At 46.8% G+C, this 27,855-nt stretch overlaps 1 protein-coding gene across 1 annotated transcript in view; it reads left to right on the forward strand.

Annotated features, from left to right (window-relative positions):
- The window catches only part of gna15.1 (guanine nucleotide binding protein (G protein), alpha 15 (Gq class), tandem duplicate 1), a 28,293-nt gene extending 7,085 nt beyond the window's left edge, over positions 1–21,208 (forward strand). The window contains exons 3-8 of the mRNA XM_083647118.1: positions 1,304–1,488; positions 2,006–2,160; positions 7,203–7,331; positions 9,228–9,357; positions 11,211–11,364; positions 17,474–21,208. Coding sequence (XP_083503244.1) covers positions 1,304–1,488; positions 2,006–2,160; positions 7,203–7,331; positions 9,228–9,357; positions 11,211–11,364; positions 17,474–17,688 — 968 coding nt within the window. The 3' untranslated portion in view covers positions 17,689–21,208. The remainder of the gene's footprint in view (positions 1–1,303; positions 1,489–2,005; positions 2,161–7,202; positions 7,332–9,227; positions 9,358–11,210; positions 11,365–17,473) is intronic.
- The last annotated feature ends 6,647 nt before the right edge of the window (positions 21,209–27,855 follow it).

Below are 27,855 nucleotides of genomic sequence, written 5' to 3' on the forward strand. Positions count from 1 at the left end.
AACTGTACCTGTAGGGCCAGGAGTTCAAGGCATTGATTTGGGTGGGCACTGGGCAGATTAGATTCTCAATACAACTCTCCAAGCACGCACACACGCACGCGCACGCACGAGCACCATGATTGAAGGAAGGCCTGAGTGGGAATTTAGTCAGGCCACCGGGGTTACACCCCTACTCCTTGCAAGGAGTGCTGATGGGTTCTTTAATGACCACAGAGAGTCAGGGTCCGCTTGCACAAAGCACCTTATGTTAAGATTTTCCTTAGAGTCCGAGTTCAGGTGTCCATAAAATAGAATCGAAGATCGAATAGAACCTTAACTCGGACTCCAAGGAAAATGTTAACTAAGGGTGCTTTGTGCAACTGGCCCCAGGACCTCTGAAGGACGGTGCTGCTCAGTCATCATAACCTTGTGAGGTAGCTGGGTTTGCGCGAGATCATGAGATCACAGTCACATGACAAATCCATCTTGCCACGCTCCAGTCTATTGGTTTGAATCCGAACAACCGGTGGTTCGCACCAATCAGCGTCCTATGAGGCAGCTATGGGCGGGCTTTGGTGTGACGCCGGCGGGAGCAAGCCCGTGATAGACAGATGGTTCATCCAATCACCTGTCATGTATTTTTTTGAAAGTACCTGCCCTTTTATACAGGGCAGGTATTTCCTGAGTGACTTGTTCCCAGATGGTTATGTGAAAACAAACCACCTGGCAGCGTCAGGTTAACTTATAGAGAGCCAAAGTGAACATCACTTCCTGCCTCTCTCAGCGTACCAGCCTCTTAAAAAATATGAATGGTCGTGAACGGAGATAGATGTAACTTTTTTTGATCCTGTTTGAATTATGGCACATGTAAATTTTGTAAATTTAAAAGACGAGCTGCACGGGCTCACCACACGCAGCTCGGCCGCTGCGTGGCTTGGCTGCTGCGTGGCCTCGCCTGCTCTATTGGCATGCGCAGTGAACAATCGCCTGCTTTATTGCCATGTGCAGCGCACAATTGCTCAACTTTGCATCACTGATGATGACATCACTGTTTCTGATGATGTCACAATGCCTATGACATCATCAGTGCCTATGACATCGGCGATGTCATAAGATGATTTTGTTCAACAATGATGTCACTGATGACATCAATGATGACATCATAGACATTGTGACATCATCAGTGCTGTGACATCATCAGTGGGACAACAATTTAAACAGAGACCACTTGCTCACTTTTATATAAGGAGGATAACCTTGCATGTCAAGAAAGATTTCATACATTTTAATATTATTATTGCTTCTCTCCTGTTTGTGGCCTCAGGCACAGGGGAGAGCGGTAAAACAACCTTCATCCGACAGATGAGGATTATTCATGGAAGAGGCTTCTCAGAGGAGGAGAGGAGGGCCTTCGCTAAATGTATCTTCCAGAACATCTTCACTGCCACCAAGGCCATGACAGGAGCCATGATCAGCCTGAAGATCCCCTACGCCAACCCCGAGAACGAGGTCAGACTTGCATACACACACACGTTGCATACTATATACAGCATAGAAAGTAAGACTGTTTACTATGAAGCACTTTTCAAAACAAGTGTTACACAGTGTGCTACAAAAAGAGATACAACAACAAAAGGCAATTTAAAAATGAACAGGAACGCACGCGCGCACACACACACACGTGCATGCTGGCATATTTTCAGTATAAATAGAAACTTGGAATACCGTCATCTTCACCACACACACACACACCAGAATGGGCCTTTGGGGAGTGACTTACCCCGCTAGCTGGGTGCTTCTCGCTCATACTGAACATTAGAAAAATTGCTCTATAAATAAAGATAATAATTATTATTGTCAGGATTCTTTCTTCTTGCAACCCAAAATCAAATAATAAATGCATGTCCCTCCCAATTTAGTGGTATGTTTTCATTTATAAGGCTAAAACCTCTTGTCATGTTACAAACACTTGAGTAGCAGTTTAGCGTGAGACGTCCTGACGTGGTGTGTGTGTCCCTGTGCTCAGATGTGTGCGCGGTGGCTGCAGGACGTGGACACGGTGCAGGTGACCCAGCTGGACCGGGGCTATGTGGACGCCATCCGACGCCTGTGGGCCGACCCGGGCATCCGGGTCTGCTACGGCCGGCGCCACGAGTACCAGCTGCTTGACTCCACTGAGTAGTGAGTAGCTGCAGTGTCGAGGGAGCCACAGTGATGAGTGGACACACAGACAACTGATTTCATCTTGCTTTTTTTTTTTGTACTTTTATAATTCTTTTGTTAAATGGATGTGTGCATTGCTTACCTTACAGTATACATTAACCTACATACATTAACCTTGCAAGGCAGCTGGATTCACGCGAGATCATAAGATCAGATCACACGAACAAAACGATTTTGCAGCGTCAGGTTAACAGTACATACCCAAACTAATCTGGCGGACTAAGTGGACACAAAATATGTCATGTTGTAAATGGTGGTGTGATGTGTGGACCCAAAGGCAGAGGAGAGAGAGACAGCAGGCAAGGCAATGCAGACCAGGCAGGCAAGGGTTCTTGGAGAAAAATAGTCTTTACTGAATAAAACAAAATAACAAAACTCACAAGCCATAGGCTAGGCTAAACTTGGGACCAATTGTTAGTTATTCAGAGCACAAGGAAGACGATACGTACCAACCAGGGGACAGATAGACAATGATTCAACAAGGACAACACGCAGACTGAGACAATATATACACAAAGGGATAATCAGGAACATAGGAGACAGCTGGGGAGGCAGGAACACAGGGGCAAACCGGGAGCGCTGATTGGTGGGGAGAACTCAGGTAATGGGGTAGACTAACGAGACATAGGCAACAGGTGGGAGGAATTAAGACTGACTAATACACATGGGAAAATCATAACAAACTCCTTTCTCTATAAAAGGTCCACTGAGTTTACTCCTCAGAATTCACACACATACAGCAGGCCACACCGTGGCCTGGGCGTTACACTGCCCCCTCCTAAGGAACGGCTTCCAGACGTTCCCCTGAAACACTGAGCAGGGTGGGAGGAGGGGGACCCGGAGACGGGACACAAGAACCAGAGACCCAGATGGGGAAAGGGCAGAGCCGGCAACCTCAGGTGGACGACCTGGGGGCAGGCCAAACTGGCGGAGCAGGTCTGGCGGACGGCCAGGCGGACTGCCAGGCCGACAGAGAAGGTCAGGGGGACGACCAGGAAAACCAGACCCTGGAGGAAGACCAGGAGTGGAGCCAGGAGTCGGAACACCCGGACCTAAGCCTGGAGGCGGAACGCCAGCACCGGAGCCAGGAGACGGAAGACCCGGACCGGAGCCAGGAGGCAGAATGCCAGGACCGGAGCCAGGAGGCGGAACGCCAGGACCGGAGCCAGGAGGCGGAAGACCCGGACCGGAGCCAGGAGGCGGAACGCCAGGACCGGAGCCAGGAGGCGGAACGCCAGGACCGGAGCCAGGAGGCGGAACGCCAGGACCGGAGCCAGGAGGCGGAACGCCAGGACCGGACCCAGGAGGCGGAACGCCAGGATCGGACCCAGGAGGCGGAGGACCAGCAGTGGGCAGTGAGGGCTCTGTAGGACTGGGCAGTGAGGGCTCTGTAGCACTGGGCAGTGAGGGCTCTGTAGCACTGGGCAGTGAGGGCTCTGTAGCACTGGGCAGTGAGGGCTCTGTAGCACTGGGCAGTGAGGGCACTATGACACTGGGCAGTGAGGGCACTATGACACTGGGCAGTGAGGGCACTATGACACTGGGCAGTGAGGGCACTATGACACTGGGCAGTGAGGGCACTATGACACTGGGCAGTGAGGGCACTATGACACTGGGCAGTGATGGCTCTATGACACTGGGCAGTGATGGCTCTATGATACTGGGCAGTGAGGGCACTATGACACTGGGCAGTGATGGCACTATGACACTGGGCAGTGATGGATCTATGACACTGGGCAGTGAGGGCACTATGACACTGGGCAGTGATGGCTCTATGACACTGGGCAGTGAGGGCACTATGACACTGGGCAGTGAGGGCACTATGACACTGGGCAGTGAGGGCACTATGACACTGGGCAGTGAGGGCACTATGACACTGGGCAGTGAGGGCACTATGACACTGGGCAGTGAGGGCACTATGACACTGGGCAGTGAGGGCACTATGACACTGGGCAGTGAGGGCACTATGATACTGGGCAGTGAGGGCACTATGACACTGGGCAGTGATGGATCTATGACACTGGGCAGTGATGGATCTATGACACTGGGCAGTGAGGGCACTATGACACTGGGCAGTGATGGCTCTATGACACTGGGCAGTGATGGCACTATGACACTGGGCAGTGAGGGCACTATGACACTGGGCAGTGATGGCACTATGACACTGGGCAGTGATGGCACTATGACACTGGGCAGTGATGGCACTATGACACCGGGCAGTGATGGCACTATGACACCGAGTAGTGATGGCACTATGACACTGGGTAGTGATGGCACTATGACACTGGGTAGTGATGGCTCTATGACACTGGGTAGTGATGGCACTATGACACTGGGTAGTGATGGCACTATGACACTGGGTAGTGATGGCACTGGGCAGTGATGGCTCTATGACACTGGGCAGTGATGGCACTGGGCAGTGATGGCTCTATGACACTGGGCAGTGATGGCACTATGACACTGGGCAGTGATGGCACTATGACACTGGGCAGTGAGGGCACTATGACACTGGGCAGTGAGGGCACTATGACACTGGGCAGTGAGGGCACTATGACACTGGGCAGTGATGGCACTATGACACTGGGCAGTGAGGGCACTATGACACTGGGCAGTGAGGTAGGGCTTGGTCCAATTTGAACAAAACCACTCAGTTGAAAAGCTGGCTGGCGCCTACCTAGCTGGGGCCTAGCTAGCTGAGGGCTGGGTTGCTGCATCTTACCCTTGTGGCTCGACTGACGCTGAGGCCTGGCTTTGCGCCTCAGCTCGGGTGACATGAGGCTAAGGGGACCACCCCGAGCCAGGCGGGTACGTCTGTAAAGCTCCAGGTCAGGCTGTTTGTGAGACTGGGACCTGGCAAGCTGGGAGCTAGCTAGCTGCTGAGAGCAACGGGCTGCTTCTTGTGCCAAAAACTGAAGTAGAGTAATTTTTTTCTTCTTCAATGGCATGGTTGGCCTTGACACTGGGCTGAGACAGAGGCTTGGGTTGGGGGTGCAGATATCCATCCAGCCTAGCACGTACCACATCCAGGTGGGGAACAAACTGACTCACCCATGGCCTCTCCTTAAACCAGCGCTGCTGGGCTGTGATGTCCTCCATACGTGATGTTTGAAGATGGTGAGGAGAGGCCATGAGCTGAGCCACTGTCCGGTCGAAGGCAGCTACTTTTGCTGCAAACAGGCGTCTCTCTGCTGGGTCCATCTTTTTATGGTTGAATCATTCTGTCAGGTTGTGAATGGTGGTGTGATGTGTGGACCCAAATGCAGAGGAGAGAGAGACAGCAGGCAAGGCAATGCAGACCAGGCAGGCAAGGGTTCTTGGAGAAAAATAGTCTTTACTGAATAAAACAAAATAACAAAACTCACAAGCCATAGGCTAGGCTAAACTTGGGACCAATTGTTAGTTATTCAGAGCACAAGGAAGACGATACGTACCAACCAGGGGACAGATAGACAATGATTCAACAAGGACAACACGCAGACTGAGACAATATATACACAAAGGGATAATCAGGAACATAGGAGACAGCTGGGGAGGCAGGAACACAGGGGCAAACCGGGAGCGCTGATTGGTGGGGAGAACTCAGGTAATGGGGTAGACTAACGAGACACATAGGCAACAGGTGGGAGGAATTAAGACTGACTAATACACATGGGAAAATCATAACAAACTCCTTTCTCTATAAAAGGTCCACTGAGTTTACTCCTCAGAATTCACACACATACAGCAGGCCACACCGTGGCCTGGGCGTTACAAAATATGTCTCTTCATTGTGAAAAAATTTCATTCGGTTTCTTAATTTGTTAAAATAATTTTGTTGGAACAGAGGGTTAAATCTTGAAATAAGGACTCCACATTTTTTTTGATAACACTAAGTTTTCCCACTTGTTTTAAGGGGGGGGGGGGGGGACTTTCAGACCAATCAGGACAGGACATTATTAAATGACTAAGATGGACATTGCATTTCTGCATCTGTATAGTGTCTGTTTAACGTTAGAGTTGGGATATTTATCCAGTGAGGCTCAAGGCTTTTCAATCAACTTTTTAGGTGAAAATTATGATGAATACCAGCTTTGCAGCCTGGTAAGAATGTAACAACCCATTTTTTGTGGCAACACTCCAATGAAGCTGCAGATTTTGTATTTTCCACTCAGTCCACTGGAGGGCAGTAGTCCTTAATACAGACTGTACAGTATACATCCATTTCTCAGCCATGTTGGAAGCACCAGTTGATGACAGAGCCTTCAAAGAACACAGCCAACCATCTTGTGCGGCTGGCTACAATAATCAGCTTTAAAAGTGATCACATAGTCGTAAAAAAAAGACATGATGCAGAACAACCGCAAACTCCGCAAAGTACTCTCTTTCCAATTTCTGATCAGTCTTCAAACGCAATCTTTTTTCTCTCAATATGAAATCAGTTCCATTAAACCTTATGCTCAAAATACTGTATGTAATTGACCGTAGAAGAAAGCTTCAGCTCAGCCTGTCTGTGTTTTCCCTCTGTGTTTACCAAGCAGCTCAATCCTCACAGTGTGTGGGTGATAAGAGCCAGTGTGTGGGTGATAAGAGACAGTGTGTGGGTGATAAGAGACAGTTGGTCAACATTTATCTACTGACAGGATGTATGAACATGAGCTATAAAGCAGGCATCTGTGCACAGGGCGATATGGACTCACTCCACACCCAGCCTGTGGCTTTCATCACCTTTCTAACATGTCGACCTTTAGTTTTTAGCAGCCTTGTTTTTAGCTCGACGACACTGCCATCTTGAGTTAAACTAATTGGTTTTGAGGTTTCATAAACCCAAGCATCGGGTCAGAGTATTTTCTCAACCCAGGAATCCTTCATTTGAAGTTAGAATATGAAAATCACTAAAATTGGAGAATGGAGTCAGGAGAAATAGAAGTTTCAGCATAATCATATAACATACATAGAAACGATCACCAATTTATCATGCTCTCTCTCTCTCTCTCCCCCTTTTCCACTCTTCTCTCTCCCAGCTACTTGACTAATCTGGACCGCATCGCCACTCCAGACTACATCCCCACCGACCAGGATGTGCTGCGAGTTCGATTCCCCACCACGGGCATCCACGACTACGCCTTCAACATCAAGACCATCACGCTCAGGTTAGCTAGCTACCCGAGCGCCCGCACTCAGATTACCAGCCTGTCACGGAGGCCAGTGTGACACCGGCGCCGTTCATTGTGCGCTGCATTGTGAAAAAAGACAATGGACTCTGGCAGAGGCTTTTGTCCGCCCGCGCCCGTTCGGACGCAGCTGGATCACGTTTCCAATCGCTGCCGTGCAAAGGCCTTCCCGGGAAGTACGGTGTCCCTCTATGGGCTTTTTCAACGTGTCGGTATTGTTGCCTTCAGAGAGCAGACTGGCCTCTGACTGAGCTCAACAGAAACAAGGCCAGGTCGAAACCTGGCATAGGGCCGGTGCATGGTAAAATTTCCATTTCTGCACTGCATGGCGATGTCCTGTACCACCAACTATTTATACACAGACAAAACACAGCAATGAGATCCTTTAGATTTATTTCTAAATTCCGTTTTATTTTTTCCCCAATTATTATTTTTGCTTTTTCTTTCTGTCAGACAGCCTCTTCCACACTCAAACTGAAAAGCAAGCTGTGACATGATGTAAGGGTCCCACGCACCGCAATCCAAAACAGAATTATTTATCTGGACCTATTTTCCCAATTATGAAACCATTTAGGTTCTACAATAAATACGGTTACTTTAGATTTTAATAATTAGGCCTAATTCTTTTTTAATCTATTTCTGACAAATTGTACATTCCATGTTTTACAGTGAGTTAGTACACCTTTAGAAAACATACATTATGTACGCACAAGTACGCACCTTCAGTCTATGCAAACTGTACACAGTGCACACAGTTTCCAATCACACAACATGCATCCATAGCTTACACACATGAAAACAACGATGTTTTGCGTTCTACATTAATTAAATGAAGACATTACCGTTTGGCAGCTTGCTTTGTTTGTATGATAGATAGGTATTGGCCAAGTATATAAACATTTAAGAGCGAAGACTTTCAGGAAGTGACACAGAGCTCTCTCTCTCTCTCTCTCTCTGGACTAGAGAGAGAGAGAGAGAGAGAGAGAGAGAGAGAGAGAGAGAGAGAGAGAGAGAGAGAGAGAGAGAGAGAGAGAGAGAGAGAGAGAGAGAGAGAGAGAGAGAGAGAGAGAGAGAGAGAGAGAGAGAGAGAGAGAGAGAGAAGAAGAGAGAGAGAGAGAGAGAGAGAGAAGCGAACACAGCACACGGTGGGAGGGACAGAAGCGCTGTGCACTCGAAGTGGCAGAGCAGAGATTAGTCTCGTCGGCGGTGTGTAGAAACCTCTCCTCTGCCTGCTGCGGCGCTGTGTGTGTGTGTGTGTGCGCGCGTGCAGACAGATAGACAGATGACCGTCAGTACGCTATGCGCGCAGCAACACAGCTGATGTAGATGCAGCCAATTGTGCTCTGGAACTTTTTGCCATTTTTTCGCCATAAATGTTCGTAAAGTGGCACTTATTGAAACCTACTACCCTGCTTGTAGGCATCAAAAGTCATCAGAAATTAATTTAGTGATGAAATAAAACTTTAAATTGTAAAAAACTTTCCGGAGCTTATGGCGTCTTCTCTGCTTCTGTGCCTCTGCTTATGCCGAAATGCATGCTGGGAGTGTGGAAAGACATTTAGAACCTGAATCGGTGCTCAAATATGCAAATCGGCGACAGAGTCGAATGTAGGGGTCCTGGCTGTGCATGCACAACCGGCCCCAAAAAGCACCAAAATACTCTGGTTTTCCCCCCTGGATTTCTTTGAGACAAAGATAGCAAAGGCTGAAGAACGTGCGTAGTATGTGCGGCATACACAGTTTTGTCTGCACACTGTTAAAGGTGGAGGCCAATAATACAAAGGTGGTGCATCTTAGTTAGATAGGATCCCATAACTTTTCTCTCTGTGTTTTTGTCTTCCTTCTCTTGCCTCCTGGCGTTCTCTCCTCCGACAGGATTGTGGATGTGGGCGGCCAGAAGTCGGAGCGTCGGAAGTGGATTCACTGTTTTGAGAACGTCACATCCCTCATCTTCCTGGCCTCCCTCAGCGAGTATGACCAGGTCCTGGAGGAGAGAGAGACCGATGTGAGAGCCCTATGTCTGTGTGTGTGTGTGTGTGTGTGTGTGTGTGTGTGTATGTGTGTGTGTGTGTCTACAGAAAGTTGTCTGTCTGTCTGTCTGTCTGTCTGTCTGTCTGTCTGTCTGTCTGTCTGTCTGTCTGTCTTTCCCTACAGAGAGTGGGCAAAATAACGGGAATGCAACATGAAAAGGGGACTTTACTTTGAAGTAACCAAATCACAATCACAAAGCCAGCTACAGCCGCGGGCCATACTCATTTGAATGCCAATCAACTGTGTGTGTGCGTGTGCGTGCGTGTGTGTGTCTGTGGGTGCGTGTGCGTGTGTGTGTGTGTGTGTGTGTGTCTGTGTGTGTGTGTGTGTGTGTGTGTATCAGCTTTCAAAGAAGTCAGACACATCACTTTTATATAGGAGGTTGCAAAGCAATACGAGACCAAATTGTCATGGACCTGAATTGCAGGGACATTGCTCCCAAAAAATAGCTAAATTATGTAATGTGGCCATACTGCTTATGAGGCACTTGTTTCTATCTATCTATCTATCTATCTATCTATCTATCTATCTATCTATCTATCTATCTATCTATCTATCTATCTATCTGTCTGTCTGTCTGTCTGTCTGTCTGTCTGTCTGTCTGTCTGTCTGTCTGTCTGTCTGTCTGTCTGTCTGCCTGTCTGTCTGATTGTCTGTCTATCTATCTATCTATCCACGGCTCTTGTCACCACCGCCTTCCACCAACAGGTGTCACTGTTTCACAAGGAAACGCGCTCCCCCTCTCATTCCTCACTGCTCCAAGGTTCTGTCTGTCTGTCCGTCCATCCGTCCCTCCTCGCTTCACCTCTCCTCACTAAGCCGTCTATCCCTCCCGGCCGACACATTCATTAAAGGAGGACTTTGTCTCTTTTCAACCAGCTTTGTATCAGTATAATGTCGTGCTGATGAACAGTGTTTACCTGCTCTCCATGTTTCCTGCGCTGTTCGTCTGCTTGCAGAAACTCCACCCCCGTCAGCTGGTATGGGTCAGTAACTCTTGTTAAGATTCTCCGTGGATGTGCGCATACAGAAAAAAATTAAGTCCCCAAAATTAAGTCATTTTTACGGCAAGGCCACTTTGGCCTTTGATAGATACAAATGTATCGGCCAAAATGTAGGGCACCAAGGCCAAAACCAATAGTTTAAAATATAATTTTTTCAGTTATTTTTTCTCAATGAAATAAATATCCTAATATAAAAATGAAGTGCGGTACTAATGCAAGATGGCTCAGACTGCAAAGTTACATGTCCAGTAACACACAATGATGTAAGTGTAACCCGTTACTTTCTGTAGCTACACATTACAGATGTCCCCTCAATGCCTCTTGGGCAGACTATCAGTAACGCTACAATTAGACGTTCCCTAAACGCCTCATATGCAGGCTGCTGCTAATATACTGATAGCGTTTTTTTGCTGCTCACAACCTGGTTGATTTTGCTATATTACCGGTTTACCATCGGATGTGGGCCGCGAACATTTCTGAGATTTTCTAAGTCCTCCGTGAGTCAGAAACGGTTGGGAACCACTGGCTTACGCTTTTCTCTAGTAGCTATACCCAACTCAAACAAAACAACTTTTCTCTCTCATCCCCAGGACTCTGCACTGCTATGCTGCCACTTACACTTTAGTCTACCCTTCTGTCTGTCTGTCTGTCTGTCTGTCTGTCTGTCTGTCTGTCTGTCTCTCTCTTGCTCCCTCTCCTCCCTCTTCTTCCACCTGTGCTTCATCTGCCTGTAAAAATCCTCTCCTCCTATATCGATCTCAAAATAGTTGTGTGCTGCAGTAGTAGCATATCTGATTCTCTCTCTGTCTCTCTCTCCCTCCAGAACCGAATGGACGAGAGCCTGGCTCTGTTCTACTGCACCATCCACTCCCCCTGGTTCCTCAACACCTCCATCATCCTCTTCCTCAACAAGACCGACATCCTGGCCGACAAGATCCAGAGCTCTGACCTGCAGAAGTACTTCCCCGGCTTCACAGGTGTGTGTGTGTGTGTGTGTGTGTGTGTGTGTGTGTGTGTGTGTGTGTGCGTGGGCGTGTGTCCGTGTGTATGTATGTGTGTATATGCACGTGCGTGTGTGCGCTCAAATGACGTATCAGGAGACACACAAAAACGGTATTTTCAGAAATCATAAAAGTGATCCTCATTTGTGAATATTATCTTCACAATGGCTGTGTTGCTCTATGTTGATTGCATTGCTATATGTGTGTTTGCTTCTATGTTTGTTTTTCTTTTGAGATTTCTTTTTTAGGGGGGGGGGGGGGGCATGTTTGCCTTTATTGGATAGGACAGTAGGTAGACAGGAAGGGTGGGGAGAGATAGGAGGATGACATGCGGCAAGGGACCACAGGTCGGATTCGAACCTGGGTCGGCCGTGCAAAGGACTAAGCCTTTGTGGTACGCACTCTGCCAGGTGAGCCACTGGGATGCCCCGCTGATTTCATGTATTGATGTTCTGTTGACTCTTGCTGCTGTGCATGGCTTTTTATCGTACTGATGTTTAGCTGTTTCCTGTTGCTCTGCATGGCACTGTGATCTGTCTTGTGTATTCTTGTTCTGCTGCTGTTGTTATGCCTCCGCTGGCGATAGCCAGGCCGGAGGCATTATAGATTCGGGTTGTCCGTCCGTACGTCCGTCCGATTTTCGTTAATGCGATATCTGATGAACACCTTGAGGGAATTTCATCAAATTTGCTGATCAAACTTGGACTCAAGGTTTAACTGATTAGATTTTGGTGGTCAAAGGTCAAAGTTCAAGGTCACTGTGACCTCATGAACGCCATTCCCAAGTTCCTTAGCACGATATCTCAGGAACGGCTTGATGGAATTTCTTCCAAATTGGCTCAAATGTCGACTTGGACGCAAGGATGAACTGCTTAGATTTTGGTGGTCAAAGGTCAAGGTCACTATGACCTCACGACTGCTCGTTTCATGCTCATTAACATGATATCTGAGGAACGCTGTGACGGAATTTCATACAATTTGGCTCAAACGTCAACTTGCACTCAAGGATGAACTGATTAGATTTTGGTGCTCAAAGGACAAAGGTTAAGGTCACTGTGACCTCATGAATGCCATTTTCAAGCTTGTTAATGCGATATCTCAAGAACGCCTTCATGGAATTTCTTCCAAATTGCCACAAATGTCCACTTGGACTCAAGGATGAGCTGATTAGATTTTGGTGGTCAAAGTTCAAGGTTACTGTGACATCACGACCGCTCATTTCATGCTCGTTAATGTGATATCTCAGGAACGCCTTGACGGAATTTCATCTAATTTGCCTCAAACGTCCATTTGGACTCAAGGATGAACTGATTGCATTTTGGTGGTCGTGCTAGTTGTCTTTATGACGTCTTACTGTCCGGTCTGTCAATTTTATTGACTTTGTAGGTGTTATTGATTTGTAGGTTGACGTTTTTTACATCTTGCCAAAAGGACTACAGTTGAACATTAGCCAGCTGGCTAACACTGGCACATTTACAGAAATGTTGGTTAATGTGTGCATGTCCTTATAACGAACAAACAATTATCGCCTTGGTTAACGCCACTCCCATACAAAAATCCCATTGACTTTGAGATGAAGGAACCAAGAAGTGCATGACTTCTGGGTTGGCTTACAAAAAGACGTCATCCCTGCGCTACTCCATTATCTCATTGAGTGCCAGCCACTTTTGGAGAACGGACGCTCCCAGTGCCAGAGTTTCAGAGCGTTTTCAGTGATTTCTCGAGGCCCACAGAATATTGTGTGATATTACTATGTAAACACCGAACACGCACAAAGAACGATGAGACTCTCTTCTATCATCTGCAAAAAAAAGTTTATTGATACCATTTTCCGTTCTTTAGTTATGAGCCGGAGAAGATAGGTTGTTTTGAGCAAAAAGACACGTTTCAAATTAGAAGCTGAGTTATTCCGCCTTTTGTGAAATGAAGTATTTCAAGCACATTCACTGACTCTGAAGATAATATTTTCTGATGTAGTGACGTGGTGTAGTTGTGTGGTGCCCTGCGTGCCCCACCCCCCTCTCCCCCCTCAGCTGCAAACTCCTCCCCACACTAACACACAACCTAACACGCACCCAGTCTATTTTCGGAGCGCTCCGTTTTTGTGCGCCGGCTCCCAGCGCGACACGGAAATGCCAAACCGGACTGCAGGGAAAGGTTTGGCCCTTCGGCGTCGGGTGCTGCCTTTCTGGCGGCTAATCGTGTGAAGAAACTATGCAGACAGACAGACAGAGACAGAGAGGCTCAGTTGTGGGTGCGGATTGACTGCTGTTCGCAGCCAACGTCAGCTGCAGCCAGAGCCATCTATATGGCTCTGGCTGCAGCATGAGCGGTTTCTTTTTCATCACGGGGCTTTTTCCTGCTGTTTTCCAGACCTTTCTCTAATCTGGAGAGCACTGTCGCCACCTATTTGTACAGGAGATGCAGGAGGCTTTGATCCACGTCCCACCGTCAAAAAACGCATTTGACGTCGATCGAGTGTGTGTGTGTGTGTGTGTGTGTGTGTGTGTGTGTGCGTGCGTGCGTGCGTGCGCGCGTGCGTGCGCGCGTGTGTGCGTGTGTGCGCGCGTGCATGTGTGGTCTTAACAAGCCTCCACAGTGTGAGCGTGTGCATGTTGTCTCTGTGGGTGTGTGATGTCGACTGTTAGCTGATGTGCTTTTCATGCAGTTATCTCCATTCTCCACCACCCTGTTGCACCCGATGGAAAAAACAGAGAGGCTGTAACACTAACAAGTCATTTGCAAAGTGATTTGAGTCCCAGACACAGTGCTTTGAGACAGACAGTGGGACAAACAGACAGTGCTTTGAGACAGACAGTGGGACAAACAGACAGTGCTTTGAGACAGACAGTGGGACAAACAGACAGTGCTTTGAGACAGACAGTGGGACAAACAGACAGTGCTTTGAGACAGACAGTGGGACAAACAGACAGTGCTTTGAGACAGACAGTGGGACAAACAGACAGTGCTTTGAGACAGACAGTGGGACAAACAGACAGTGCTTTGAGACAGACAGTGGGACAAACAGACAGTGCTTTGAGACAGACAGTGGGACAAACAGACAGTGCTTTGAGACAGACAGTGGGACAAACAGACAGTGCTTTGAGACAGACAGTTGGACAAACAGACAGTGAGTGCTTTGAGACAGACAGACAGGCTTTTCCCGGCAGAGTCTCTAAACAGGAGAGCTTCACTGCTTCAGCGGCCAGGCCAGCAGCACATTATGCTGTTTACACTAGTGTCTGTTTCTGTCTGTCTGTTTCTGTCTGTTTCTGTCTGTCTGTCTTTTTCTGTCTGTCTGTTTCTGTCTGTCTGTTTCTGTCTGGCTGTTTCTGTCTGGCTGTTTCTGTCTGTCTGTTTCTGCCTGTCTGTTTCTATCTGTCTGTCTTTTTCTGTCTGTCTGTTTCTGTCTGGCTGTTTCTGTCTGTCTGTTTCTGTCTGTCTGTTTCTGCTTGGCTTGCTTGCTTAGTTTTTCTTTCCTCTTTCAGCGTTTTCCTTACAGGCTTAGGCGCAGCACTTACGCCATTCTGGGGACCACCTACCCCACATAAAATCAATGTTGTGCCCCCAGTGGACTACTTTAGCAAGTTTTGTCTCTAAGCATTTGGGGTGTTGTTTATTTATTATCGGCTCTGCCTTTTCCAAATGTCCCCACACAGATATGGTCATGATAATGTCCCCACACAGATATGGCCATGATAATGTCCCCACACAGATATGGTCATGATAATGTCCCCACACAGATATGGTCATGATAATGTCCCCACACAGATATGGTCATGATAATGGTCCAAAATTATGTGAAATGTCTTTTTTTTATGTAAAATGTTCTACCCCTAACCCTCCAGTGACACAACACCTAAGCCCTAAAAAGAAAAGAAAAAAAACAGGGAAAACCATGCCTTTCTTTCTTTCTTTCTTTCTTTCTTTCTTTCTTCCTTTCTTCCTTCCTTCCTTCCTTCCTTCCCTCCTTCCTCCCTTGAATTGATTTTCTCTTCCTCCTCTTCGCATGCTCACTCTCTCTCGCTCCACCGCCCACCCACACTTTGCTGTCCATATGGCAGATGATTGACTCAGAGTTGCTTCCAGGTATTTGCCGTGGTTAATGATGTGGCTGCACTGCAGCTCTGCTAGTGTGGAAGGCAGGAGAGCGGCACCCTCCACCCTCCACCCTCCACCTCTGTTACCCATGGCAACCATAAATACTATGATCCTTACGTGGCCCACCACCACCCCACCCCTGTGTGTGTGTGTGTGTGTGTGTGTGTGTGTGTGTGTGTGTGTGCGTGTGTGTGTGTGTGTGTGTGCGTGTGTGTGTGTGTGTGTGTGTGTGTGTCTGTGTGCGTGTGTGCGTGTGTGTGCATGTGTGTGTGTGTGCGTACCCTGCTGGAAACCCGCTGTGCTGCTCCTCCACCATCATCATCATCATCATCAGGGTGAAATAATGACTCATATGGTGTCAAGCTTCTTTGCTGGTTATTTAACCTGAACCGCAAATCACAACTTTCTGTGCCACAATTGCAGCCACTAGCCCGGGGGGTTGCTAATGGTGCCGTGACAGACAAAAAGGCATATTCCTGTGGGTTACTGTGTGTCGCAGCTACGACAACACGCTCCTGCTGTAAATAAGAATACTGGTATGCTCTTGACCCCTGTTCACACTTTGAGAATTCTGATGGTATGTTGGTGGTGCGAGAGGCTTCTATAGGTGGTATTGCCTGTGATAGCGTTTCAAATTTCAATGTCTTGATGACTAAACATAGCTAGCTAGTAGCTACCAAGCACTAATTAGGTAGCATAAATTGAAAATAAACAGGGGGGGGAATTAAGGTTACTTAACGTAACCCCGGTTCCTATGATATCTCGAGTAGGGCTGTGGCGATTCACTTATCTCCCGATTCGATACTATCACGATTCTTGGGTGCCGATTCGATTTATATTGCGATTCTTAAGTATTGCGATTCTACGATTATTGCGATTCGATATTACGATTTATTGCGATTTTTGTTTATTTTTTTCTTTTCTTTTTTCAGTTTGTTTGCTTTTTTACACTAGATTAGAACATGGGAAAAGTTGAATCATACACTAGAGACTGTATATTATATATCATGAGTAGGGCTGGGCGATATAGTTAAAAACAGGGGCGGACTGGGATCATAATTCAGGCCGGGCATTAGATACCAAGCAGGCCAGGCCGATATGGGCCAACGCGCGTGAAATTTGGGCCGTTTGAAGCCAGATTTGGGCCGTTTGAAGTCCAATTTTACAATGAGATGCACCTACCGTACTTTAACCCTGAAGTGTAATTATTACTTCAGACTAACTAATAAAGTAATAAAACCACTAGTAAACCAGTAGGCGGCGCCTGGCCTGCTGTTCAGTGAGTGGCCTGACTGCAAGCACCCAATTTTTTTTTTTTTTTTTTTTTTTTTTTTTAATTTGCGATTATCGATTCTGGAATAAAAGATCGATCCAAAAAATCGTGACATTAAAAATCGCGATACTTAGGTGAATCGATTTTTTCCCCCACCCCTAATCTCGAGTGAGGTATCTCACTCCTATGGGAAGCGCCCTCGGCGTGACCAATCATGGAAGCTCCAATGACACCACGTCAGATCAGAATGCTTTGGAAATCATGTCCAGAGCACACAGAGCGCCCCCCTCCCCCCATCCTGCTTGACGCGATGCTAACTGTGCAACATTAGTTTTAGCCGCTAACATTTCGTTTATTTTTTTTTCTTTGTTTTAGTCCCTCTCCCTCAAGAGGCTTTGCCTTTTGCCAGGTCGCCATTGTAAATAAGAATTTGTTCTTCTTAATGCCTGGTTAAATAAAGGTTAAAAGAAATGGACAAAATACCCTGACTGTTGATTGTAATTGTGTGTTTTCGCTCTGCACAACAGCTTGCCTCATTGAGGACCTAATAGTTAATCTAATCTAATCTAATCTAATCTAATCAATTTGTCTAGTTAAATAAGAGTTACAATTCTTCTCTCTCCTTCTTCTATGTCCTCCTTCTCCTGCCCCACTCCAAATCTCTCCCTCTCCTCCTCGTTTGTCCCCCCGCTCCCACCCCTGTGACCGCAGGCAAGAGGCGGGATGCGGAGGAGGCCAAGAGCTACATCAAAAAGATGTACGAGCAGCAGGCGGTCTGCCGCCAGGGCGAGAAGGGCCAAAGGAGCCACAAGACTCTTTACCCGCACTTCACCTGCGCCACCGACACCAACAACATCCGCCGCGTCTTCAGCGACGTCAAGGACACCGTGCTGCTCAAGTCTCTCAGGGACTACGGAGTCATCTGAACCCCACCCACCGACGGAGGACAGGGGAGGAGGCGGAGTCATCTGAACCCCACTCACCGGCCGAGGACAGGGGAGGAGTCATCTGAACCCCACTCACCGGCGGAGGACAGGGGCAGAGGCAGGAGGGTGGAGGTTCTGGACTCCAGCGAACGCCTGTTGACCAAAACGTCAGCTCTTCTCCACATGGAAATATGAAGTAGCACCAGTGTTGTAGTCAAGTCGCTATTTGCCCTATCGTCATACAGGTGCCATAGTTTGCGCACCAGTTTGCGCACCTCTTATGCCATCTTCCCTGCGTCTTATGGTATCGGCTGCCTCCACCATCCAGTTTTGCGCCGGGATCTAAGTGCAGACCATGGTGCAGACACAGGTGTAGGCGTGGCCCAGGCGTGTCCGCGCAAAATACTGCCCTTTGCGCGCCTCTTCCCACGCAATTTTAAGACCACCTAATAGCAGGTCTTAAACAGCTCTTAGCCCTAAAAACCCCACTGCGCCTGTGATTAGGACATCCTGGCTTGGATACATTACGCACGGCATGGATGTCCCTCTCTAGGAACTATTGGCCTGCTTGTCATGTATCAAGTCTGCCTTGCTTATTTCTAATCCCCCTTGCCCCGTGTCTCAGTAAAAGCAAGCCTATCTGCTTTGCCCACTCAGCGAGGAGGAAGCTGCTGTCACAGACGTGACGCTGTGGCTTTTAAGGGGGGTGGACATGATCTGGATGGACACGCCTATATGGAGGTTTGCCCCGAGTTGACGCAGAGCGCAGCGGGGCAACACGCCCACAATTGCGGCGCTGTTCGGGTGTAAAATGGGCGCTAACGCAAAATTACCGCCGTTGCGACGATAGAGCCCTATATCTCTAGTCCAAGTCGGGTCTTGAGTCCCGAGTTTTCGAGTCCAAGTCCAAGTCACCAAAGCGTTTGAATCCAGTCCCCATTACCTGGCTCTGAGTCTGGATATACTGAACATGAGCGGGATTCCACATGTAAGTGGAGCACATGTGCCTCCCCCTTGCACAAAATTGTCACAGTATCAATATAGCGATCAATATCTCATGCCAAATGATTTGGGTCTATTACAATTAACAAGTCCGAATCCTCGTCTCCAACTTTACTTCCGAGTCCGAATGCACGAATGCTCAAGTCCAAGTCGAGCCACGAGTCCTGAAAATGTGCCCAGGACTCGAGTCGAGCCGGACTCGGACTCGCACTCGACTACAACACTGAGTGGCACAAATATGAAGTAATTCTCCCTCAAGCCTGGACAATCAGAGCGCCGCCGGCCTCCGTCCTGCTCCACTCGCCTTCTAACTAGTAATCAGCCGCAGGTCTCTCGCCCCACATCTTTTGTCCTGTTTGTTTCTGTTTTTCATGATGTAGAACGGGCCGGGCCACACAGCGGCTGAATGGAGCCATAATAGAACCGGGACCAGAGGTGCCGTGAAGTGCGACATCGCCATTAAGGGAATAATGACTTTTACAAGTGAAGAGGGGCCCCGCATCGGCACACATGCCACCCCCCCCCACACACACACACACATACATACACACACACACACACACACACACACACGCACACACACACACACACACACACACACACACACACACACACACACATACACACATTCACTACAACCTGAATACACACATGTACACACGCAAATAAAGACATGAGGTGCCATTATTTGTAAATGGAAATGCATGAGTCACATAGTCCACACTGTTACTCTGTGCGCTGTTAGAAATCAGTGTTTCAAAAATGTCACACACCTGTCAGTGTGCCAACTCTATTGATTACCGTTATCTTACCCGGGCAATCTGTCATAGATATCATTATCTATATTCAACAAGGCTTTGCAGCACAGTGCCACAGTCTGTATCCACTGTCATATGTACAGAGACTATTTAACTGCCACAGTCTGTATCCACTGTCATATGTACAGAGACTATTTAACTGCCACAGTCTGTATCCACTGTCATATGTACAGAGACTATTTAACTGCCACAGTGATGTGTCTGTCTGTAACAACAGCAATAGGAGGTAAGGTCTTTACCTCCACCTGTTACAGCCTCTGTTTAGCATGTGTTTCGTTGGTGTCATTGTTCGTCCCCATTAAGGTGTAAACCAAGGTGCCTCTCTCCCTCTGTCTCACGCACAACTCGCAGTTGTCTGCTACAGTGGAAGTGGTTGAGGGTAACAGAAATCACAGTATTTATCACTTGTCAATGCTCAAGTGCTGTGATAGGACTCTGCATGTGATAAAAGGGGAGGGGTTTTCTCCTTATGCTTTGACAGCTTTCAAATCGAACTCCCCCTCTGGAATAATAGAGTGAAACAGAGCAGAGTACAACAGATCCAACCCCCATGAGGTGCACAAGCATGGATGCACATGACAATACATAGAGAGAATCACCTAAAATGGTGTTAAGAAAGCTTTGTACAGTGCATCCTGGTAGCACACGTACGACCCTATGCGTACGACGGAGGCTCTGTTCGCGCAGCCGACACGGGTTTGAATCCGACGCAAGGTTCTAACTATGGGACATTTCCAACAGCTGCTGTTGTTTTCATTCCATTTTTCTGCGCAGTACTCCCAACTAATCAATGTGCGTGACTGAGGTGAAGATGATTTAGACTGCTGTACAGAAAAACCATAGAGAACACATTTAGTAATTTCATTGAAATGGATACGATTAATTCACTTCAGTATTTCAATTAACTTTCTTTTTCTTTTCCTTTTTTTGTGGGCGTTTTTGCCTTTATTTAGATAGGACAGTAGGCAGACAGGAAAGGTGGGGAGAGAGAGAAGGGGGTCACATTGGAACCGGCCCCGGCCATGTGAAGGGCCGAGCCTCCGTCGTACGCGTGCTACCGGGTGAGCCACCAGGATGCACAGTATTTCAATTCAGTTAATTCAAATCAATACCAGAAATGTCTCAGTTTCTCAGTTTCAGAGAGAAATGGAGATACAGCACCTCATTATGTTGTGCTCTGGATCTGCGTTATGGGTGAGGAATATTAACGTGAAGTTAATATTAACGTGAAGTTCCAGATCCTAAAGGAGTCTGACCCATGCTCAATGGATGTTGAGTGGAAAATGACACTTAAGTTCATTTATTTAAGTCACCTTGATGGGGGAAACTAACATTAGCTCACACCACAGTCTGTTAGCCTATGTGGTGTGGCTGCTGTTTTGTCATTTTAGACCATGTGTTTACTTTTGATGTCTACTCAGATGGTAGTTATTGTTGTACACCATGCATCTGTGGGATGCCTTGCCTTCAGACACTAATGTATATATTTTCTGTACATTTGCCAACCAGAATATTGCTGATGACTGCTGGACTTTTTAATAATGATTTTTGAACTCCGTTGTACATGTTGTATATTGTTTAGTGACCGCACATGAACTGTGACTAGAGAATTTGTATGCAAGAGATTTTTACTTTTTCGGCATTGGGAGAAATCTCATATGGTGACAGTGAATTATTTTCTTTAGGCTTGGGTGGAGGAAGTGGACGAATATAGTTTTTTTCCCCCCAGTTAGAATTAAAAACAAAACTTTTCAACACACTCTCCTCTCCTTGGCATTTGTCTTCCCTGCCCATGATGGCCGGAGCGAGTCTGATTGACGGATGTGTTTGCTCTCGATTGCACTGTAGGTATAAGGGCTGTGTCAGCCAGACAAACAGCTTCCCACCGGCTTCAATCACATCACACGCTCTTTATGACCCACTGTTTGACAAATACCACGCAGGATTTTTCCATGCCACGTTTACTTTATGTCCATAAACGGGTGTGTGTCCAAGGTACAGCCTGAGAATTGACTTTCCCTAAGTCCCGCCCCTTTCTGCTCTGTGCTCCAATAATAGTTAAGCAAGCTTAAAAATGCTCTCTTCTCTCTCCTCCCTTATTCTATGTCCTCCTTCTGACCCACTCCAAATATCTCCCTCTCCTCGTTACTCATCATCCGCCTCCTGCTGTTGTCCTGCAATTGGGTCCTCTACTACACCACTCACCGTGGCAGCTACAGTGGAAGTGGTTGAGATGAACATAAAATACAGCATTTATTTATCACTTGTCAATGCTCAAGTGCTGTGATATGACTGCATGTGATAAAAGGGGAGGGGTTTTCTCCTTATGCTTTCATAGCTTTCAAATCGAACCCCCCTCTGGAATGTTGAATGAATAGAATAGTGTGAAATAGAGAGTACAGCCCTTCCACCCTTGGGATTCAGATGATTGAGTTGACAGTCTGTTGACAGCTGAAGTGATTATATTGGCTCAAGCCAGGGGCGGTTCTAGGCCTTTTTTGGGTTTAGCCCACCCAAAAATAGTCTCAGCCCACCCAAAAAAATAGAGGCAATTGTTTTTTTCCTCCACATATACAGTATATATATATATATATATATATATATATCCAATATTGATTATGATTAGATGTCGATCAGTCATGTTTTGTTATTGACAATACCACCACAGTAGAAAGAATGATCTTAAAGGTCAAGGTCTCAAGGTATCACTTATGTCTTGCTGTGATGTTAGTTCAGTATCTCAATAAAAGTTCTTACAGGCTTGTTATTTCCCTCTAAGGGAGTGCAAGGCAGATATTTAAACAGCCTTGTTTGTGTACAGTACCAGTGGCATGGTAGTAATAAAAAGGGATTAAGGACCAGGACCCCTGGTGGTCAGTAAGATGGGCTGGTTGAGCCAATGTTAAAATTATCTTTATTTATTATTTATTTTTGCTTTAAAGCTATTTTTTAATTTTCTGCTTAAAGTTCATGAAAAAAAGTGGCATTCTTGTTTTTTTGTTTGTAGTTCTTCATAGATCTATTCTCTTCATTTTGATCTCAAAGTGCGCCAGTTTGATCCATTTTTACTTGAAACTGTACAAAATTTTCTTCCGGGGGGGCATGCCCCAAGACCCCCCTAGGGGTTCAGTGGTCCATGACCTTTGAGTGGGCTGAGCCCACCCAAAGCTCTGATGCTAAAACCGCCCCTGGCTCAAGCCCAAACACTCTGTACGCAGATACGGATGTGGCCACACCATGGTATCCTTTTACATAACAGATACGGATGTGGCCACACCATGGTATCCTTTTACATAACAGATACGGATGTGGCCACACCATGGTATCCTTTTACATAACAGATACGGATGTGGCCACACCAAATAATGTACAGATAAACAGATTGCAAAGTAATTCCACTTGATGGCATCAAGCATCTTAAAAGAGCTTGTAAATCTGTTCTATGAAGCAGGTGATGAGAATTTCATTCTTGTGTGTAGCCTATGCTTGCCCCTTTGATCAACTGTGCAGGAAGTAACCATTTAAATGTAGTCTCGTCATTAGTCAACTGTGTAGGAAGGAAGGAATTAGGAAGTAATTAATTTTACTTCTCATTTTTTTAATCACTTGAATAGCTCTCTAGAGGCTACTTTGTCATGTTTTAAAATAATATAGTGTGAGCTCCATTTATCCTTAGTAATCTTGTACTGTATGTAAACATATTTTATTCTATTTATTTTATGTTGATTTTTGTTTGATTCACATAGGCCTACAAAAGTGTCATTTTTATATAATTGTTTTTTCCCCCCAGTAGGCCCTATATGGGGCCGGTTGCACAAAGCAAAGAATTTCCTTAGAGTCAGAGTTAAGATGTCCATAAAGTAGAATCGGATGCACAAAACACCCTTAAATCTTGTGCTTACATTTTCCTTAAAGCGTTTAACCTTATGGAGAAGATTTAAGGGTGTTTTGTGCAACCGATTTTATTTTATGGACACCTTAACTCAGACTCTAAGGAAAATCTTAACTTAAGGTGCTTTGTGCAACCGGCCCCTGGCTATAAACCCCGGTTTGAGGTACCCATTTTACAATTAATAATATATAACTTTACAGTTCCTTATGTTTAAGCATGCCTTTTGTCTTTCCTCCTCTCTTCAGATCTGCACTGGGTTGTCAAAGAAAGCCTGATACAGATCACCAATCAAGCAACACAGCCGGAAAGAGCATAAATCAGAAGGTCATACACATACACACACACACACACAAAGAAAAAGTGGTGGACTTATGACTTTTTACCGCTATAGCTCATAATGCATGTTCAAATTCTTTATCTAAAAACATGTACTGTAGTCCAGTTTGTCTTTAAAAAATAAAAATATTATTATATATATTTATATCATATTTTTCTTGCCATATTGTGTTCTTCCAAGTGACTCATTGTAAGTTATTCTGGTAGAACCAGAATTCTTATTTAGATGTGTCCTTCAGTTCAGTGGGTTTTGCCACATGTCGAAATGTCATCATAAAGTACTTGCCTCAAGCAGGAATGACAGTAATACAAGTCAAAGTCTTCACACACAAGTGCACACAAACGCTTATGCACACTTACACACACCACAAATAAGGCTGGTAGTGGCTGTCAGAACATAGCACTGTGGGAGTATGAGCCGGTGGCCCTGGTGACTGTCACTCTCAGTCAGGTGTGAGTGTGTGTGTGTGTTGTGTGTGAGTTGTGTGTGTGTGTGTGTGTGTGTGTGTGTGTGTGTGTGTGTGTGAATATGAGTTGTGTGAATATGAGTTGTGTGTGTGTGTGTGTGTGTGTGTGTGTGTGTGTGTGTGTGTGTGTGTGTGCGTGCGTGCGTGCGTGCGTGCGTGCGTGCGTGCATGCGTGTGTGTGTGTGTGATCCTGTCAGACAGTTACAGGACGTGGCAGCCCTGCTGTCTGAGTCTGTCAGCAGCTCCATCAATCCATCGCTTCCACCCTCAGTCAATAGCACGCTGGGGCGTCCTGGTAGCGCAGTGGTAGATTCCCTGCCTACCAACACGAGGGTCGCAAGTTCAAACCCCCGTGCTACGAGTGTCCATACAGGCACAATTGGCCGTGTCTGCGGTTGGAAAGCAGGATTATGGGTATGGGTCCTAGCGCCTCCCCTGGTCGGTCAGGGCACCCGTTTGGGGAGAGGGGAAATTGGGGGCATAGCATAGCATGATCCTCCCACATGCAATGTAAAAAAAGAAGTAAATACCACACTGCTCCAGCCTTGCCTCTTCAGGAGGCCCACAATTCCCTGCATGGTTTCAATAATGGCTTCCAGTGTGGAGCCTCAACACAGAGAGAAATTGAATTCTAAATTATGAATTGTTTTCATATCTTTTGGTTTTTTACTCTTTTTTTAGAGTGCATTGAATTGTCCTTTCTCTCTTTGCGACCTTGTTTGTCTTCCTTTGAAAAAGTATAGATTTGTTTCCTTTCTGCCTTGAAGAACACATCATGGCTGAATGGGCTCTCCTGGCACAGATCCGATTCTGCACGGCTGACATTTAAAACGATTGATTCGTCCTCGGCTGTGTGTCTCCCGAAGATTGCCTCTGGTGAAGAAGATGAAGGCATTTAACCACAGGTGGGATCCCGGCCTTCCTATACCCTTTGCTCATAATTTATTTATGATCTCAAACACACACACATTCAGCGTCTGTATGCTACCGCTGCATTGATCTGCCTCCATCTCAGCTTCACCCAAGCCTACATGCGCCTGGCACCCCTGGGTGCTGAGTGGTGGGTGAGACCTGGCACCCCTGGGTGCTGAGCGGTGGGTGAGACCTGGCTCCCCTGGGTGCTGAGCGGTGGTTGAGACCTGGCTCCCCTGGGTGCTGAGCAGGGGGTGAGAAGTACAACAGATAAGTAAATGGACTGCATTAGCGCTTTTATCCAAAGTGCTTTACAATATGCCTACATTCACCCATTCATACGCCGATAGCGGCAACCTACCATGCAAGGTGCTGGTGCAGCAATTGGGAGCAATTTGGGGTTCAATATCTTGCCCAAGGACACGTCGACATGTGGACTGGAGGAGACCGGGGGCGGGGATCGAACCACCGACCGCTTTTATCCAAAGTGAGTTGTGGATGACCCGCTCTACCTCCTGAGGCACAGCTGCTGCCCCAGGTTGCGTGATCTCCTTCCTGTACGGGTATGCAGTAACCTTGCAAGCCAGCTGGATTCTCGCGAGATCTTGAGATCAGATAACGTGACAAATGTGTGTTTATGAAACAGAATGTGAAACAAACCCATCCATGTGGCAGCGTCAGGTTAGGTGTGCAGAGGCAAAGCTGTGATGTGGAGCGAGGAGGTTAGCCGGTGAGCTTTTTAAAACCGGTTTTGCTCTCTGCTTTGTTGCCGTGGACTGCTGCCGCTGATAAGAGTCACTCAAAGCTTTCCATTTTCATTCATGCTGTTCAAAGCAGATACACTCGGATGGACACTCAAATATATATACGCACATTCTGACGTGTGCACACACTCAAGTCAAAAACCCGACACATGCACCTGCAAGTGCACGTGCAATCGTGTGCGCGCACACACACACACACACACACACACACACACACACACGCACACGCACACACACGCACACACACACACACACACACACACACGGGTTCGTGCACTTGCAGTCACAACAATAATCTGCAAGAAATGGTGTACACAAATAGTTGCACTGTACCTTTTCATTGTGGGGAGACAGGCATTTCTTCAACACGTCTTTGAGGTGCATGCACACACAAAAAATGGCTATAATCAACACGAAACATGAATGGATTTGCCAGCATGAATCGGCACTCTATTTGTTGTGTGCCCCCACGCTGAGACACGGCTCACCTCAGAGAGAGGAGCGTGAATCACACCATCTGAACGCTGCAAAAAATAATAAAATAATAATAATAATAATCCTGCAGCAGCACAACCTGCGCTTTGGTGTTCAATCCACTTGACCTGGAGCGGACGGCAGGCAGCTCGTCAAAGACAGACTAGCAGTCGGGCATCCGGGTATAGTGCAGCGGTAGATTTCCTACCTACCAACACTAAAGTTGCAGGTTCGAGCCCCCGTGTTATCTCCGGCTTGGTCGGGCATACAGGCACAATTGGCTGCGTCTGCGGGTGGGAAGCCGGATTAAGGCTATGTCTCCTGGTCGTTGCACTACTGCCTACTATGGTCCGGTCTTCCTGACTGAAGATGTGTCCAGAAGTATCAGCAGATATATTTGCACAACTGGTCTAACTTGTGAGGTCATCAGTGAGGTGACCAGTCAGGTGTGAGGTCACCATTGACACCTCCCTTCATGTGCAATTTTAGGCAATATAATGGGGGGTCGGTATATAGAGTAAATAATTATGTCAAGATTTTTTTTTCATAATGGTTCATCAAAAGGGCATAGCCTAGGGTAGCCTAGTCGACAAAACAAAAATACCCAGTTTAAAATGCACGCCGTCGACCGCACAAATGTCACAGTCATCCATGTGCATCACGTTCACAGCTGCAACACCATGTCAACCAAACAATGCCAATATCACATCTACTGTCAGTCAACCCAGCAATTAGCCTTTTTCACTTCCCACCCAATTCACCCATTTTGTGTCTAAAAGGCAGGAAGAACCACAGGTGCAAGCAGAACAGTAACGAGGGTGGGAAGTGAAAAAGGCTCATAACAATCCCTAAAATAGGACAAAGTAGAAACAACTGAAGGAATAACATTACTTGTTTGGACAATGTTTCTTCTGTACATTCATTGTGCAAATAAACCACAATGTGTTCTAATTTGTTAGTTAACATTTGTTGGTGCAAGTTATTTCTCTGAACATTTTTGACAAATTATGCTTCATTTAAAAAAGTGAGGGGGACAAAATTGGCAATTTGAAAGAGTGGTGAGGGCGTGTCCCCAGTGTAAATGACTATGGCTATATCCAAGTCCACTTCCCTCTACAGCACTGTGACTCCCTTGTGCAGGCTGCGGTGCCTCTGAGCAGGCTCTCAGACGGATGTGAGGTGTGCAGGCTGCGGTGTCTCTGAGCAGGCTCTCACAGAGGGATGTGAGGTGTGTGTGCAGGGTGCAGAGCCTCTGAGCAGGCTCTCAGAGACAGATGTGAGGTGTGCAGGCTGCGCGGTGCCGTGGGACCAGAGCAGCATTTAGTGCTTAATGACCTGTCTGCAGGGCAGAGATTTGGAGGCACAACAGGGACTCGCCGCTGCAAATTCATCTTCATTTTAATTGGGAGACTTTTGTGTTGCGTGCCGCTCGTCCACATGAATAAACCAACGCCCCACAGCACCTTCCCCAAATCTGATTAATACACAATCCGACCCAGGTG

Source organism: Poromitra crassiceps (assembly GCF_964638095.1).
Source record: "Poromitra crassiceps genome assembly, chromosome: 12".
Classification (NCBI taxonomy): Eukaryota; Metazoa; Chordata; class Actinopteri; order Beryciformes; family Melamphaidae; genus Poromitra; species Poromitra crassiceps.